This window comes from Hippocampus bargibanti, linkage group LG09, assembly GCF_051943395.1.
Source record: "Hippocampus bargibanti isolate YZ-2025 linkage group LG09, ASM5194339v1, whole genome shotgun sequence".
Lineage (NCBI taxonomy): Eukaryota > Metazoa > Chordata > Actinopteri > Syngnathiformes > Syngnathidae > Hippocampus > Hippocampus bargibanti.
In genome coordinates this window covers 9095001-9111864 of record NC_142742.1, presented here as the reverse complement: position 1 = coordinate 9111864, position 16864 = coordinate 9095001, and the positions used below count along the sequence as shown (strand labels likewise).

The window sequence follows — 16864 nt, the reverse complement described above, 5'->3', positions numbered from 1 at the left end:
GTCTCGTTATATCGATATTCAAGGGAGTCCGAAAAAATATTGATATAACCGGGACTATCGATATATCCGACCCTGTTTGCATGTAATTTTCTCCGTGCGTGCATAGAAATAGTATCGATATAACCGGGACTATCGATATATCCGATATCGATATAACGAGACTTTACTGTATATAAATATTCACACAGACTCGCAGTTGTCATGTCCCGCCCCTTAAAGACACATGTATGGATCTCGCTCTGACTACAATATGTCCAGTATTTTCTGTATATTTTATGTTTTTTTTTAAATGTTCAAAAATCATAACTCAAAGTTATGGATGGTAAAACTGTTATCATCCGAGTATTCAATGCAGCGTATAGACTTGTAAATTTCCATTGTACATACTTTCTTCTTTTAATATGAATAAAGCATATCAATACTTGTCAAGTATTTTTTTTCCAACACATCTTTATTAAATAAATACAGCAAAAATATGTAATCATGCTTCAGACAGACATGGTCACATTCTGGTTTGACGGGGCCTGCGAAGGAGGTCTGCGTGAACCTTGACAGTCCCACCCTCCTTCTTGGGGTGATCAAAACATTCCATAAATAGCATCACAACTGAATAGAAAATGTTATTGATTTAAGATGCATTGTCTGTCTTCCTCTTTCAAAACATCATCTTGACAAAAATATCGTTATTTCATTCAATTGTCAATTTTTTGACACTTGTTATCTTAATTTGTAAGGCTTTTCCTAAACCTCTCTTCCAATAAATACAATACATATGCTTACACCATATAATCATAACATTGGGAATGAAAAAAAAAAAAAACGTTGGGAAAAAAAACAGTATCAATAAAGGTGAAACTGTAGAAATGCTGTTTCATTTGAATTTTGCGGCACGGTGAAGGACTGGTTAGCACGTCGGCCTCACAGTGAACAGGTGCATGGTTTCTCTATGTGAATTTTGCATGTTTTCCTTGTGTCTGTGTGGGTTTTTTTCCCCGAGTACTCCAGTTTCCTTCCACATGCCAAACATTTAGGGTAAGATGATTGCACACTCAAAATTGTCCCTAATTGTGAATGTGTGTGCAAATCGTCTGTGTGTGATTGGATGGCACCGAGTTCAGGGTGTCCCCCAACTGGGAGAGGCTGTCGCACAGGGGTGTCAGTCATTTTTTGCCGCGGGCCACATTGTAGTTATGGTTTCCTCTCGAGGGCCGTTATGAATTTGGGGAACCCATTAGAATGTTTAAATCCCTTCAAATATTACATATAGAGCACACAGCAAATTAATGAATAACTTGTTTTCAAATCTGAAGTCAAGAATAATGACTTTTATTGTGGTTGACATCCAAAAATATGAAATTTTGGCTCAGATTTTAGCAATCATCATGGAATTTAACAAGTTTGATTTGCTTTCGCGGGCCGAAAAAAATGATGTGGCGGGCCGGATTTGGATGATGAATGTTTCAATTGAAAACTGTTGACGGCAGCGGTTGCATTTAAAATCTCACAGCAAGTTCATTTTGAATGTCTCTTCTTCATTCAGAGAAATGGACAAATTTAAGCAGGATGAATTTACTGGTCAATCCGGCTCCAATTTTGCTTTGTTAGCCTTAGTTGCACAGTAAAGAGTATCTAATTAACGCAAGGGAGTGTCTAAACTGTTGAAGACCATTTCTGTGTCTTTGATGATCCAATAAGTCATTTTAAAGGAATTCACTCAAATGAAAAATACTTACAAATTCAATATAGGGAGTAAGCTTATTAGAAGAATGACTTGTGATCTCATTATTTCACAAAAGCCGAAATGTAGAACGCCTAATTGGACACTCTCGGTTGGCACACTTCGCTGCATGTATGCCCGATCCTATTTTTCTTGTTTTACACAAATTCCGCGTGTTGCACATCTCATAATTAAATCTACTTTTCTGTGAAGAGCTAAATTGGGCCAAAAAGCTGACAAATTATTTAAAGTGGACTGAGAGCCATGTGTGTTCCATATAGCAGCCTCATTCCCATTCATACCCGATGCTCACTACCCTTCGCAGACACTGCCGTTGCTGAGCACAAACAAGACGCTACAGAATATATAGTATGCACACTCGTTAGATTCTGCAAACTAAATGGAATTAAGGCAACATATACCAGTGTCCTGCTTGTCTGGATACGGATTGCGCAATGCAATACAGCATTGCATTTACGGATCAAAGGTTCATCTACAAAAATAAGACAACATTTTTGCATCTTGCATCTGAACCTTTTGAATTGTTTGTTGGCTTTTTACATTTGTGTCATAGTTCGTCATTGTTTTCCATCAGATTAACATCTGAGTGATTTGCGATCCAAACACTTTATCATACAACAACAAAAAATATTCAGCAAGTCATAGCATCCCGTTTAAACATGCTGTACGTTTACTTACTAGTTAGACTTTTTTTATGAAGAGTTGCTAAGCTTCTCGCTGGCTTTACTAACAGTTTTCAGTATGAAAGTTTTAGCACAAAGCACAGTACATCGTCCATGGTCTGTCGTGCTTAGAGTGGTTTCATCCCAGTGGCTCTAAAGATGCCTCAAATGAAGAGTCAGCGAATTGCTACACCGTCTCAGCTAGCTAGAAGGTACACTTTAATATGACATAAAATAGATTAAAAAAAGTGTCGCAGACTTCATGAAACATGCCTTGGCTAGGATACATGAAACACTGAACACCCTCGTCACATCAAGTATGCTGCAGAGAACGTTTCAGACATTACAGTACAGAAGGCTTGTAATCATCAACATGCATCATATGACAAGCTCTTTCCTTGCTGCCTCAGTTCAACAATGTGCCGTAGAGTTGCGCCTTGGTCAGACTGTCCTTCCTTGTTAGCCCGGTGCTGCCAAATTTTTGGTATCTTGGAGAGGTTTTCTTCGGGAGCGCCGGACCGACGGCGCTGAGGGCGGAGCTGGAGCTTGGGCGGGGTCGGACGCTCGGCCTGGGGCTCGGGTAGTGCTGAAGACTTGAGGCTTCTAACGGCCTTTGGTGTAAGGACTCAGCCGAGCTTACCGCACTCAAATTGGCATAGTTTTTGGCGCGTTCTTTATCTTTCGAGCTTCCTGAGAGCATTGAGCCGTCTGGATTGCCTTCTTTTGCTCGATACGTCACAGAGTTCTTTTTCTGTTTGCGAAGCTCCGTAGGCGGGGGTTTGGGGCTGCGGCTGGGCGAAAGCTGACCCAGCTCAAAGCGCTGGTCCAGCACGTGGCTGTGGAAGACGTCATCTCCCTCCTGGAAGCTGCTATAGAGAGATCCCTTGGTCTGACTGGATGGCCTCGCGGTGTAGTGGCACTCGGAGAAACTGTACGGTGAAGCCCGTCCCGTGACGTTACGATAGGAAGACGAGAAGGTGTTGATATCTTCCACGCTCAGCTGTTTCCACCGGCTACTGAGCTCATCCTCTTGGACGTGGATATCAGCCCTGCTTTCCAGAGCGACGTCTTTTGCCTGGCCTAACCCGGTTGTGGATCCCATGCTGTGTGAGGAGGCTAGTCTAGGGGTGCCGGAGTGGTACGGTTCACTGAAGCAAGAGGCCGTCCTCGTGTACGCAGGCGAGGTGACCTTCTGCGGGCTCACTGAAGTCACAATGTGCTGAATACTGTTAGACTTGGGAAACCCTGAGCCATCTTTGTCGTAGGAAGATGTGCTTTTGCGTTCGTACTCCCTGCTGCCGCCCTCCCGCCAGTCCATATATAAACCTTGGTGGGACGTGGATAAAGTGCTACTCGCGGTGCGTACACCCCCGCCCGCTACCCCGCCCTTGTCATCGGACGCAAGGCTGAAACTCGAGTAGGAACTGGAGGCGGGGAGGCTCCCGGCGTTGAACACCTCATGGTGGTGGAAGGGTGAAGGCGGCTCGTGATGGGAGAAGCTGCCCGAGTGGTAGGCCTCCTCATCAGGGTTACTGTCTGTGGAATTCTGGGCATGGAGCTGGAGCAAAGTGGTGCCGTGGAGGTCCATGCTCTGCCGACGGTCCGTTTCCTGCCAGCGTTCGGGGCAGTAGAGGGCCGTATCGCTGCAGTACAGGTCGGACGTCTTGTATGCCATTCGCCGGTTGAAGGGATCGTTACTTCCTGGTTCGGCAAGGCCATCGCCGTCCTGCGGCCGTGGATTCGGGGAGCGAGTCACGGGGCAACCATTTCCCGGATCTGGTTTCTCGAGGATCTTTGCAATGATGGCCGTGGGAACGGCATCGGAGTAATTGGAGTGACACATGGCCATGGTGGCTTCGCTACTTTGATTCTGTTTCTCGATGTGGGAACTGATGCGTTCCTGGAAGTCCAGTGGGAGCTGAAACACGGAGAGACAAAAATGAGGTGGATTCTTACTGGAGCATTGGAGCAGAAGATTCTAAGTGACCGGTTGATAGAGAATAGACAGAATAATAGTTATCATATTTTAAAGTTTCTTGCTAAGAAGGCCCACAAGGGAAGCACAGAAAGTCTTGGGTCAATCTGAAGTGAACAGACACAGCCTGTTAAATTGTGATTTTCATGTAGGAGATCTGGCCTTGGACGTAATTTAGGACTTGGTAAACTCCTTCACAAGAAGTGGTCATGAGCCAGGTTACAAATTAAAATGTCGAAGTTCTGTTGTTTTATAGTTGTTTGTGCTTGGGACGTCCAGGGGCGTGGTATGCAAATCAAGAAGACTATGTTATACTAATGTATCACTTAAATTTGCATATAGTCTCAATAAATAGCTTGGCAGACGGCTGCAGAAGTTGAGCGTCGGTCATGAATGGCTAGTCCCCTGCCGGCAGTAAAAGTCAATCTTCCTGTGTTCGAGCCTTTGTTCACAGTATCCAACCGAACATCTCTGACACGGGTTGAACTTGGCACACTTTATTTTCACAATATGAACTGCAATTTATTTTGTCATTATTAGTAAATGTGATGACAAATGGTTCTCTTCAGGACATTTCTCTTTTGCTGCTCCTTCAGGACTTCCATTTTCTTTGTCTGCTTTGGAAATGAATTCATTGTTGCGCAGTCCAGGCCTGCTTGTGTTTCTCTGAGGACTCACTCTACTTTGCCCCCGCCACCCTAAAGAACTTGTCAGGAAACTGCTGAACATGACAGCCGTTTATTTATTTGTTCCACTGTGTTTCTCCCAACGCCATTCTCCTCCCCCTTCTTCCAACAAAGGTGAGGAAGTTCTTTTAACAACACCAGATATTTTTTTTCCTCTCTTACGACATCTGTTCTCTCAATTAGCTTTCTCTTAGTTGTATAGCTATCTAGGTGGCAAGCTATCTAGCTAGCTATCCGTTGGCTATCTATTAGCTATCCACTAGCTGGCTGGCAAGCTTTCTCTCTACTTGGCTTTCTATTAGCTATATAGCTATCTAGGTGGCGAGGTATCTAGCTAGCTATCTGTTGGCTATCTATTAGCTATCCACTAGCTGGCTGGCTAGCTTTCTCTCTACTTGGCTTTCTATTAGCTATATAGCTATCTAGGTGGCGAGGTATCTAGCTAGCTATCTGTTGGCTATCTATTAGCTATCTACTAGCTGGCTGGCTAGCTATCTCTCTACTTGGCTTTCTATTAGCTATATAGCTATCTAGGTGGCAAGCTATCTAGCTCGCTATCCATTGGCTATCTGTTAGCTAGCTAGCTTTCTATCAATTTACTTCTGGGTTGAGTGAACGCTGGCACATGTGGCTGCCGCTGCTCACCCACAGAAAAACTGATCCTGTGACTGTAAAGTGACTTTGAGAGTTTTGAAAGGTGCTTATAAATGAAATGTATTATTATTATTCTGTCAATTACGACAGAATAATACTACGGCTATTAAATTTGGTGAGTGTCAGTTGGATGTTGCAGCCATTCCAACATCTTCTTGCCATTCTTTCATCCTTCAGCGCCTTCTCAAGCCCTCGTTTCCTTCTTTCGCTCAGTGTCCCTCTTCCATCAAACACATTTCAGTTCCACAGGGACCGTCTTAGATTCAGATTAAACCATCGCCCCTAGGTCTCCAGATGGAAATATGGAGAAAGAGGCAAAAAGATAAATGACTGATTGGGCTTTGTTTGGAAATAGAAGCCCGCCTCGGTATAAAATAACCTGCATCTTGTAAGTGGAAGGCTATTTTTAGCCAGTGCCAATTCCCCGAAGGAATACAGATGGAAAGTAGGTGAGGATGATTGGAGAGAGTCTGCTCAGCGTTACTCGCTATCCGAGGCGAATCTTAATTAGCAGCACCGCCGCCACTTTGTCTAGAATTTCATGCATCTATAAGGCGCACGTACACTTGAACAGGTCTTGTTCCACTGATTGATGGTTAATGCTTTAACGGTCGATGATAAAAGTAACACTCATTTTATAATGCCTCACAGCAAATTTGACACTTTGCTCTGAGAGTGATCAGTTTGGGATTTTTCTCCCCTCTCCCCCCTTTAGTCACTTAAAAGTATTACAGTACTGCAATTCAGAATGATTTCCGTGTATATATATATATATATATATATATATATATATATATATATATATATATATATATATATGTATATATATATATATATATATATATATATATATATATGTATGTATGTATGTATGTATGTATGTATGTATGTATGTGTGTGTGTGTGTGTGTGTGTGTGTGTGTGTGTGTGTGTGTGTGTGTCCTAATGACATTAGGGATATATAGGGCCAGAGCTACCAGTAACATTTTAGTTCGCTGACAAAGCTTTGAGGATAAGGAGCGAAACGTCCGACACCTTTAAAGAAGTACAGATGACGGCTGAAGAAACCTTTTCAACGACGGACCACTCCTGTACGACTGAGAGCTTACACAGACGTTTTACCAACATACTTATTCCATTGGTGTGCGGCATAACGGCTAAACACAGATTCACCATGTCTACTGTCACAAATTGATCTGCAGATCTCAAAGCCATATTGGAACAGCGTTTGTTCATTGAATCCACATTGGTGGCAATAAAAAGAGTCAACGGCTCACCTCGGACATCTTGTGAGCTCTGTAATGAGACTTGGAACATTGCAGCAGCTGGGCAGCCAGGTTGCAATCTTTTCTGTACAGGTCCTGCAAATGAGACACAAAGAGCCGTCGTCTCAGGAAGGACCAGAGGGAGTGAGGGGGGTGTTGTGTTCTTAATTGCCGCTGGGAAAACACTGGAACACTTTAAATTACAGCTATGTAATTGGCATTTAATTATTTAGTAATTAAGGGAGACCTGAGAGCAAGGAGGGTTAATTAAAGTTGAAGTGATGCAATGGAATTGAAGTCAGCCTTCTGAAAAGGTTCCAGTTGTCATTTTTGTCGCACACCCATTTGGATGTACCATATTTTCTGGAATATAAGGCGCACCTTCAAAGAATAACACATTTAAAAACCTCTTCCATACATAAGGTGCACCGCATTATAAGGGCAACCTTTAATGAATGACATGTTTTCCATATATAAAGCGCACCGGATTATGAAGAGCAGGGTCGTCTTTTGAAGAAAATCAAGGCTTTTGGATGCACCTTATACACAGGAAAATACTGACTGCATTTTTTCTTTGAGCTGACTGCATACAAGATAAGTGATAGGTGCGTATAAAATCTGGAATTGCTACCAATCTATCTTTTATCGTGCCTATTATAGGGTGAACTGGACCCTTTCGCTGCTGACTTTGGGTGAGAGACCAGGACTGGACGCCAACCGATCACAGTGCACAGAGAGAAAAGCACATCATTGTCACAGAGGAGGGCCTGATAGGAGATTCGGACCATCGAACTGTGAGTAATCAATCAATTTATTTATTTATTTGCTTATTTATTTATTTATTTTTCTAGACATCACAAAAAATGCAAATGCCACTTAAACTTTATATATGGGAGGGATCGCCGCGTCGGGCTCACGGTCGGCGCCGCCGCCTCTTTGAAAAAGTTCGTTCTGCTTCGCGGCGAGGTGGCGGGTTGCAGACGGCCCCTGGGTCGGCGCGGGGTACGGCCGGGGAGAGGGCAACAGGTACAACTTTTTTGCTTCGCCGTCCGCCTCAGTCCGAGCGTGTGTGATGGGTGACGTCTTCTGGCTTCTCCGTTAGCAGGGAGAGCGATTTTTCAACAGCTCGCAGACGTGCGTATTTGGGTCAGCAGAAAGCGTGTGCGCCGACACAGTAATAAAAATCGATAATACAAAATATAAAATGATTAAAATGACACTAAATATTCGAAGATATATCAATGAACTGTCAACATTTTGGTATATAATAGTATTCAATAGAAAACGTTGCTTAAAAACAACAGATTGACATCGTATACTATCCTATCGTATAAACCTCGCGTCGGCCATTATGAATGCATTTCAACTTGCTACCGTTTGACTTACGACCGTTTTGTCGGAACAGAACCCGGTTTTAAGTCGGATGTTACATGTGTGTATATATATATATATATATATATATATATATATATATATATATATATATATATATATATATATATATATATAGTGAGACCTCAACTTACGAACTTAATTGGTTCCCAGACAGAGTGTGTAAGGCAAAAAGTGTGTATCTAAAAAAAAAATCCCATAGGAAACCATTAAAATGGGAATAATCCGTTCCCGGGTTTCCATAAAATATACTTTTCAACTAAATAAGCCTCAAAACTACACACAACATACCTATTCTATGTATAATAAATGTGCTATTGTATTGTAATGAAAGAAATATACTGCATTGTATCATAAAGTCACTTTATTTACATTTGTGATGGTCATTTATTGCTTGATGGAATGGCGTTGGAAGTCGAAGGTCAAAGGGAATTGCTGTTTGGAAAGAGAGGCGCATTACATGAGGACTGTATTTAAAGAAATAAACTGTGCTGTAAAATAAAGTTTTATTTGCCTATTTGATGTTCGTTGATGGCTTATGGAAGGAGAGTCACCTTCCATAAGGACTGTTGGTAATTTAACCTCTGGTGCTGTTCGGTTGTGTGCTTCCGCCGAAGATCACTCCGCCAGCCGTGGTGGGTGTGTATTATGAAAATAGTGCTTATTATAAGGTTTAATTTTCATGAATTTGACGTTTGTAAGACGAAAAGTTTGTAAGATAAGGTGTTTGTAAGTTGAGGTCTCACGGTACTATATATATATATATATATATATATATATATATATATATATATATATATATATATATATATATATGGAAGGAGCTGAAAGAGCGGTGGACCAGATTATCTACTCGAGTATTCCATGATCACCTTTTTCAATGATTGCTTGTGCAGCTTTTGTGTGGGTGGTTCTTAGTTTTACACTGTAAAATTATTCCGCTTAGAAAAGGTCGTGATCTCACCGCTTCGTGTGTATCTCGAGGCTGCCGCAGCTTTGACAATTGATTTATTTATTTATTTGTTTATTTGCCGGTGCATCAAAGCTTTTGCTCTGACAGCTTCGACTCCCCCGCCATTTAGCAGCGACTTTGTTTCCAATCATTTTATTCCTTCCCTTGCCGTTGCCGGAGAGACGTTAAGGCGCTCTAGGGATTGTGACGATGTTTCGAATAGTTTCTTGGCAATGTCTTAAGTTTCACATGCATCCACAGTTACGCCCCCCTAACAATTTTCTGGACAGAAAAATCAATCTTAAGCCACCATTGTGCATGACGGCACACAATATCTTCACGAGGTTTCAGACCAACGAGCATCTATCGCTTCATGATTGTGCCTTTTTTTGCACGGGGGAAAAAATACATTGGCAGCCATAAAACAAGACATGGAAATGTAATATAAATTTGACATCTCGATTCTGTTTTGGGGCAAAATCGTCAACCACTTGGATGTTTTTTTTTTAAATATATAATAAATAAATAAAACACCACCACCACCATGACATTTAATTTTGAATCGCCGTTGCATTTGGCCTAAAAAAAAGAAAAGAGAAAAGAAAAACTATAACATGATTGTAATCTCACAGTTGTCCCCTTTGGGTATAATGTGTGATGAAAGATAGTGGCAAGACCCGCTCATAAGAGGCGATTGCTGTCTTGCAAAAAAAAATAAAAACGCACAGAGTTCACCCCGCTTGAAAATGAAGCTACCTCCAATCAGCCCCGCAGGAAACAGAGAGGGATTGTGCAAATACTTTTCTGCGGCTCAAAAGGAGGGCTCACGACTGCCAGATAGCAAAGAGACGATCTAACCTGGCCTCCAGTCCTTGCTAAGATCTTCAGTTCAAAAGAAAAAGAGAGAGAGAGAGAGAGAGAGAGAGAGAGAGAGAGAGAGAGAGAGAGAGAGAGAGAGAGAGCGGGGCCCATTGCCACATCCAAAACCCCCTTGAAGCTCCTCTCCACAGAGCTTTCTCTTGTAGATTCTGACAGCCTGGTGGATGCCCATTGATGAGAGTATATTCACCCCTTAAACCCCCCAGTGGCTCCAACTTAATTCCTCCATCTGTTGTGGCACCCCCGGAGCACAAATATCCAAGGTGTTGCGGAACTTCCTATAAGACTTTACTTTTATGAAGAGAACCTGCTTCAAGCTAACCCCCATATAGGTGCTACCTAGGCAGGGTTACCGGCCAGGAATGGAAGGAAAGAACTGGTGACAACCTCTGGGTGGCTATGCTACTGTTTCATTTAGGCGCCTGAAGACATATTTAAAGCAATTGTCAGCTCAAATTTGACCTTCAAATATTTAAAAGACAACCGACACCATTTTTTTGTTTCCTGACTGACATCAGAAAAACGTTTTATAGCATCTAAAATACCCAAAACACGGAGGCTGATATTTTTAGTCAAATGCAAAACACCAATAAAAATAGGTTAAAGTATCCCAAAACTACTTCAAAATGACGGGGGAAATTGCGAGTTTCAGAAAGTCCCGCCCCCTTGTTTGTTACGTCACGCCAGGACGTCTTGTCGCTCTAGAATCAAAACAATGGCTTCAGATTCGGAGAAGATGCTTTCTTGTTACTCATCCAGTTATGAATATGATTCAAATAGTTATAAAGAGGAAAGTATAAATGTTTGCAATCGATTAAAGAAGTACTTGAGAATCATTTTGAGCCGTCAGGACTGATGTGTAGCGTCCCAGAAAATGCACAAGATGGCGCCCATGCTCTGTTGGAAATGGGCTGATTTGTCTGTTGGGAATTTGTGTCAACTAGGATCAAATAGTAGTCTTGGTGCAACACACAACGATTCACCATTGTGTTGTTTATGTAGTTTTCATTCTAATTTCGGCATCAACACGGATCAACAATAAGTTTTCAGCCCAAACAAATTACCCAAAATGCATTGTGTATCACTTTCTCAGTCAGGGGCGTTCCAGACGTGACGTCATGTCAGGCATCGTCATCAACTCGAAAGCAGGACTTCCTGAATATTCAGCGCGAGTCTTAAAACGTAAAATATAGCTATTTCCGTGGAATCTTTGTAAAATACGCTCAGCAGAAGTCATTTGAAGTCATTTTACAAATTATGGACATAACTTGTCCGGAGGCGTCGGTTGTCCTTTAAAGCCTTGCTCATGATGCTTAGCCGTCTTGTCATATGGTGGCCTTGCACTAGCTAATTTTGTGGTCGACAATACTGGGGAATCAGCTAGGTCACATTCCATGTTGTGCTAGCAATAGCATGAACGTTTTTTTTTAACATGCCATAATAACCAGATGTGTTCGTATACGTAGTAACTCATTCACTGCCAGACGTGCAAAAACGTTTCCACTCACTCCAGTGCCAGGGTTTTTGTCTTTTTCACTCAAATTTCAAGACCCACAGAATATTGAGTTTTAGGACGACATTAATATTCAATAATCGTTAGAAATCTGGCTTTGACCATCTTCTTTTATCAGGAAAAAGTTGATTCCTAAATGATATGGGTCTGGAGTTATATGAGCTTGAAATAAGGGCAGCTGTACAAAATACAATCAATATATACATTTATGTATATAGTGCTAGCTGAAGCTGTCACAAAGTGCTAACATGGACAAAAGGCAAATGCTGCCCCCTTGTGAAAGGGAAAAAACATTGCCCGAGGTCTGACCAGCGCTTTATTAAAGAAAAAACGACACCCGAACAAATTCGGGAATGGCACTCCACCTCACACTTTTCAATTCCCGAATGAATTGGCAGCGAATGAGTTAATTTACAATTTCTCCAATATAAAAATCTAATAGTTAGAGTATACTAGTGGGTGCTGTTACATTATGCACTCACTAGATGGAGCTATGCTAAAGGGATTGCAATACAGCTTTATTTATACAGACGCTCCCCAACTTACGAATGAGATACATTCCGAGCGGTCGTAAGGTGAATTTGTTCGTAAATTGCTTCAGTGCTATATTTTGTATGGAATGTATGTTTAAGGCTTATAAAGTATGGTTAAGGTTTATATAAATATTTTAAAGGCTTGTATAAGTAACCTGTATTACTTTGTACTGAAAAAATAAACAATTAATAAAATATATGCTCTATAAAGATATGTACATGTACAACTGAAGAGAATACTACATATTTTATTACCAACAAATGTTTGTATGTACTGTTGTTTGTAATGCCAATTTCCGTAAGTTTTAACAACCGCAGCAGCATAAAAAAAAGCACTTTACATAAAAATGATAAAACTACATCCAGGAAACCCGAATGCTTTTAGCTTCGACTTGCAGAAAATACGGTAAATTATTCTTTGCTCTTCATATCAAGTCAAGAAGCCAGTTATGCCTTTCTGTTGTATTCCTCTTTAGGAATACATTTATTTGCCGGAAAAGCACTTACGGTGACCTTGTAGTAGTTATATGAAACATAAGCGGGTACCTTGTGCCCCAAATACTTACATTGTCTTCTTTGAGTTTATTTATGGTGAGCTTGGCCTCCATGAGGTGGTTGTTGAGGACAATGATCTCGCGGCTGAGGGCTCTCTTCTCCTTTTCATGGTGCTGAGACTGAGGGTCATGTGAGACAAAGAAAAAAGGCTTTTATTTTGCATGTTTTTCCCCCGTGGGAGGATAAAGAAGGTTATGAAAAACGGCTGGCATTGATTAATGATAACTGTTGAAGGAAAGTATTTTGTAGTAACAATACCACTCAACATGTTTATTTATCCAAAAGTCCTGTTGTGCAGATTTTTACTGAATCTTTTTTTTCACTCTATGAATGGTTCAAATTTCGGATAAATGGTTCAGATTGAATGGATGGATATATAATCCAGATGAATTTCATTTTTAACTCATTCACTGCCATTCACAAATTTATTCGGGAATTGAAAATATGACGAAAAGCTCCATTGCCGAATTAGTTCTTGTTTTTTCGTGCTTGGGTGACGATAAAGCGCTGGCTAGGCATCTGGCAATGTTTTTTGCCTTCCACTAGAAGAAGCATTTCCCTTTTTTCCCATGTTAGCGCTTTGTTCCAGCTTCGGCTGTTGTTAAAACACTATATAAACCAATACGTACATGTATTGCATTGTATTTTGGACAAATGCCCTCATTTCAAGCTCATATAACTCCAGACCCTTATAATTTAGGAATTAAGTCTTTTTTTCTAATTGAAAAAAGAGAGTAAGGTTTATTACGCTGCATTGAATATTTATGTAGTCCTAAAACTCAATATTCTGTAGGTTCGAGAATTCGGGTGTCAATGACAAAAACCCTGGCACTGGAGTGGACACATTTTTGCACATCATATGGCAATGAATGAGTTAATCAGATGAAAAATATTCAAATAAAATAAAATAGTTGTACTCGCCTATGAATCTGTTCATTTTAAAAATCATATGAGACCAACAAACACAAAAGTTTACCCAGATAGTGTTTCAAACAGTGTCGCGATATAATAATAATAATAATAATAATAATATAGATAATAATAATAGATAACTAATAGTTAGCTAGCTAGCCAGCCAGCTAGATAACTATATTGCTAATAGATAGCTAGCTAGATAGCCAGCCATAAGAAGAGAAAAAAATGAGCTTGCGTTGAACGTGCAAAAGATGGGAGGGAAAAAAATAGACGAGAGAAGGAGAAGAGAAATGAGAGCAACAAGCAGCCTATCGGTGTGAAGCATGTGGCAGCAGCAGGTCTTAATTAAAAGAAGATTACACTGACGTATCAATTACACTGATGCAGAAAGAGCACGGTCGAGGATAGAAATGAAACACTTCCATTTTCCGTGATGGGAGCAAGACAAAGGAGCCTAATGATGCTGTTGTTTTCGAGTAGCGCTTTTGTCATGGCATCCCCTTTGTATTCACCATCTTCTCCTATTAGGGTCCAACGTTTGCTATTGATCCCCCCAACCATCAAGCTTTTGTTTACGAAATATTTGTCTTTATAATAATAATAATAATAATAATAATAATAATAATAATAATAATAATACATTTAATTTCTAAGCGCATTTCAAAACTCTCAAGGACACTTTACAGTCACAGGAATTTTTGTGCGCGTGAGCAGCGGCAGCCATTCGCGCCAGCGTTCACTCTCCCCGGAAGTAACACAGCAGCAAAGTTATGAAACGAAGAGGAAAGGAAGGAAAGAAAGAAGTAGAAAAACAAAATACAGGAGCTGCTGGAAAGGCAGCCACTGTCGCGGTGCCATCTTGAAGTCAACAAAAACGAAAACAAAATAAATAAATAACAAATAATATGACAACATAAAGACACAGAGAGTCCTTCTTCACCACTTGCTGTGCCCTCTTTGTGACATGAAGCAGTTTTAGAGGAAAGAGGAGAGGATCAAAGCATCCTTTTCAGCAGTGGATCAGGGACGTCATGGTGGAATTTGCATGTCTACTCCAAGCTCAAAATAATAATAATAATACATTGTATTTCTAAGCGCCTTTCAAAACTCTCAGGGGCACTTTACAGTCACAGAATAAGAACAACATTTTTTTCCTGCGGGTAAGCAGCGGCAGCCGATCGCGCCAGCGTTCACTCAACCCGGAAATGTACGCCACTAACTCAAATATATAATGGTCACAATTACAATCAAATAAAGTAAAACTACTCACCATTTGCTGACAATGCTCTGATCTTACCTTGAAATGGGCATCCCTTCATTTCTAAACGCTAGCTAGCTAGCTGTGTCCTAGCTTTAGTTGTACAAAATGGAGGATTACTATATGTATATGGTTAGGAGAGGATGAAAACAACAAGTTCCAGGAAATGGGTGCCATGGTGGGCACGCTAATGTGGACTGGATCCAACAAATGTTTCTGTCAGTTCAAGTCACAAAAGTCGCTAGGCCTTCAGTAGTGCTATGTCTGAATCAATCCAGACTGAAAAAAGTGTGATGTGATTTACTACAAGTCCACTAGAGCGTACCATTTGCCAGGAAATAGCTGACCGACCTTTCTTAATGATTTTTTGGAAAAATCCGTCTTGAAAATGGCTTTAACAGTAAATCTCCAATGAAATCAATTTTTTATCCTCCTTCAGCCATTGTGGGTTGACAAAACTGCTATTAAATCATAACAATATATTTGCTTATGCCGCTCACTACCGATACAGTGTGCTAGCTCTTGTCAATATGCTCTTGTCACTCGCGGCTTGTTTTTGCAAACTATGATTGGCTAGTCACTAGCCAATCATAATTTGCGAAAACTCTGACATTGCCCAGCGCCTTCAAGAAGGTGTTGGTACCCCTTTTGGGTTGCCAACTCGAATCTGATTGGTTACAGCAACACTTTACTCGACAGATTTGTGAAGGCGTCCAGGTAGATTTCGGACCCTGGTAACAGATGATGGCTGAAATGTGATTGGTTAAATGCTTAAATATGAAAAAAAGACACATCTGGAAGCAGTGCAACAGGGGAAAAGTAATGAAAAGAACCTGAAAGACAATTTGGAATTATTTAATAAGAATTCATGGAGAAAATATAATTAACAACAGTCCGTGATTCAGGTACAGTAAAGTCTCGTTATATCGATATCGGATATATCGATAGTCCCAGTTATATCGATACTATTGCTATGCACGTACGGAGAAAATTACATGCAAACAGGGTCGGATATATCGCTAGTCCCGGTTATATCGATATTTTTTCGGACTCCCTTGAATATCGATATAACGAGACTTTACTGTATTTTTAGGCCATCAGAGAAGGCTTTGTAGGCCTTGGTGGTCCACCACTGTATAAATATACATTTTTGGGGTGTCTGTGGAACGGATTAATGGCATTTGAATTCATTTCAACAGGGGAAACTGATCTGGACGTCAATAGGGTAAATTGAATACATTTAGCTTGATCGCAGAACAAATGAGAAGTCATGGTATCACCACATAGTATAAAAACAAACACATGAAGATCACCTAGAATTCAAATACAGTAAAGTCTCGTTATATCGATATCGGTTATATCGATAGTACTGCTTATTACGATACTATTTCTATGAACGCAAGGAGAAAATTTCCATGCCGCAGGATCGGATATATCTATAGTCCGGTTATATCGATATTTTTTCCGACTCCCGAGAATATCAATATAACGAGACTTTACTGTATGTGATTTGGGGGCATATGTGATTTTTAGGCCAGCAGAGAAGGCTTTGGATTGTCCAAATATACAGGAATACCCAGTCAATCTAGTAGGTGGCAATTAACGTCACTTGACGCCACACAGCGTCATTGATATTCAAATCCAATCGTGTTGCAATGTTATTAATCAGTGACAAACAAGGCAACACTCTTCCAAACTCATTACTGGAGCGTCAACTTGTGTTGGATGACCACGTTGCTGAGTTTCAGCTGTGATGTGTTGTTGTGCAACGGTGTCTTTGTTCAGGTGATGTCTGATTGCAGTCTCCCGCGTGTTCCCCGCCACAGTTGAGACGCGTTTAGTGTGTTCTCACAATATGTACAACAGCGTGATAATGACATCAAAGCT

At 40.8% G+C, this 16864-nt stretch overlaps 1 protein-coding gene across 2 annotated transcripts in view; it reads right to left on the bottom strand.

Moving 5' to 3' along the window:
• Positions 1-3: 3 nt before the first annotated feature.
• begain (brain enriched guanylate kinase associated) overlaps positions 4-16864 on the bottom strand; it is a 67296-nt gene continuing 50435 nt past the window's right edge. For both annotated transcript variants that reach the window (XM_089005142.1, XM_089005143.1), the window contains 3 exons: positions 12816-12923; positions 6993-7076; positions 4-4318 (listed from right to left, as the gene is read on the bottom strand). In XM_089005142.1, the coding sequence (XP_088861268.1) occupies positions 2807-4318; positions 6993-7076; positions 12816-12923 (1704 nt within the window). In that variant the 3' untranslated portion in view covers positions 4-2806. The remainder of the gene's footprint in view (positions 4319-6992; positions 7077-12815; positions 12924-16864) is intronic.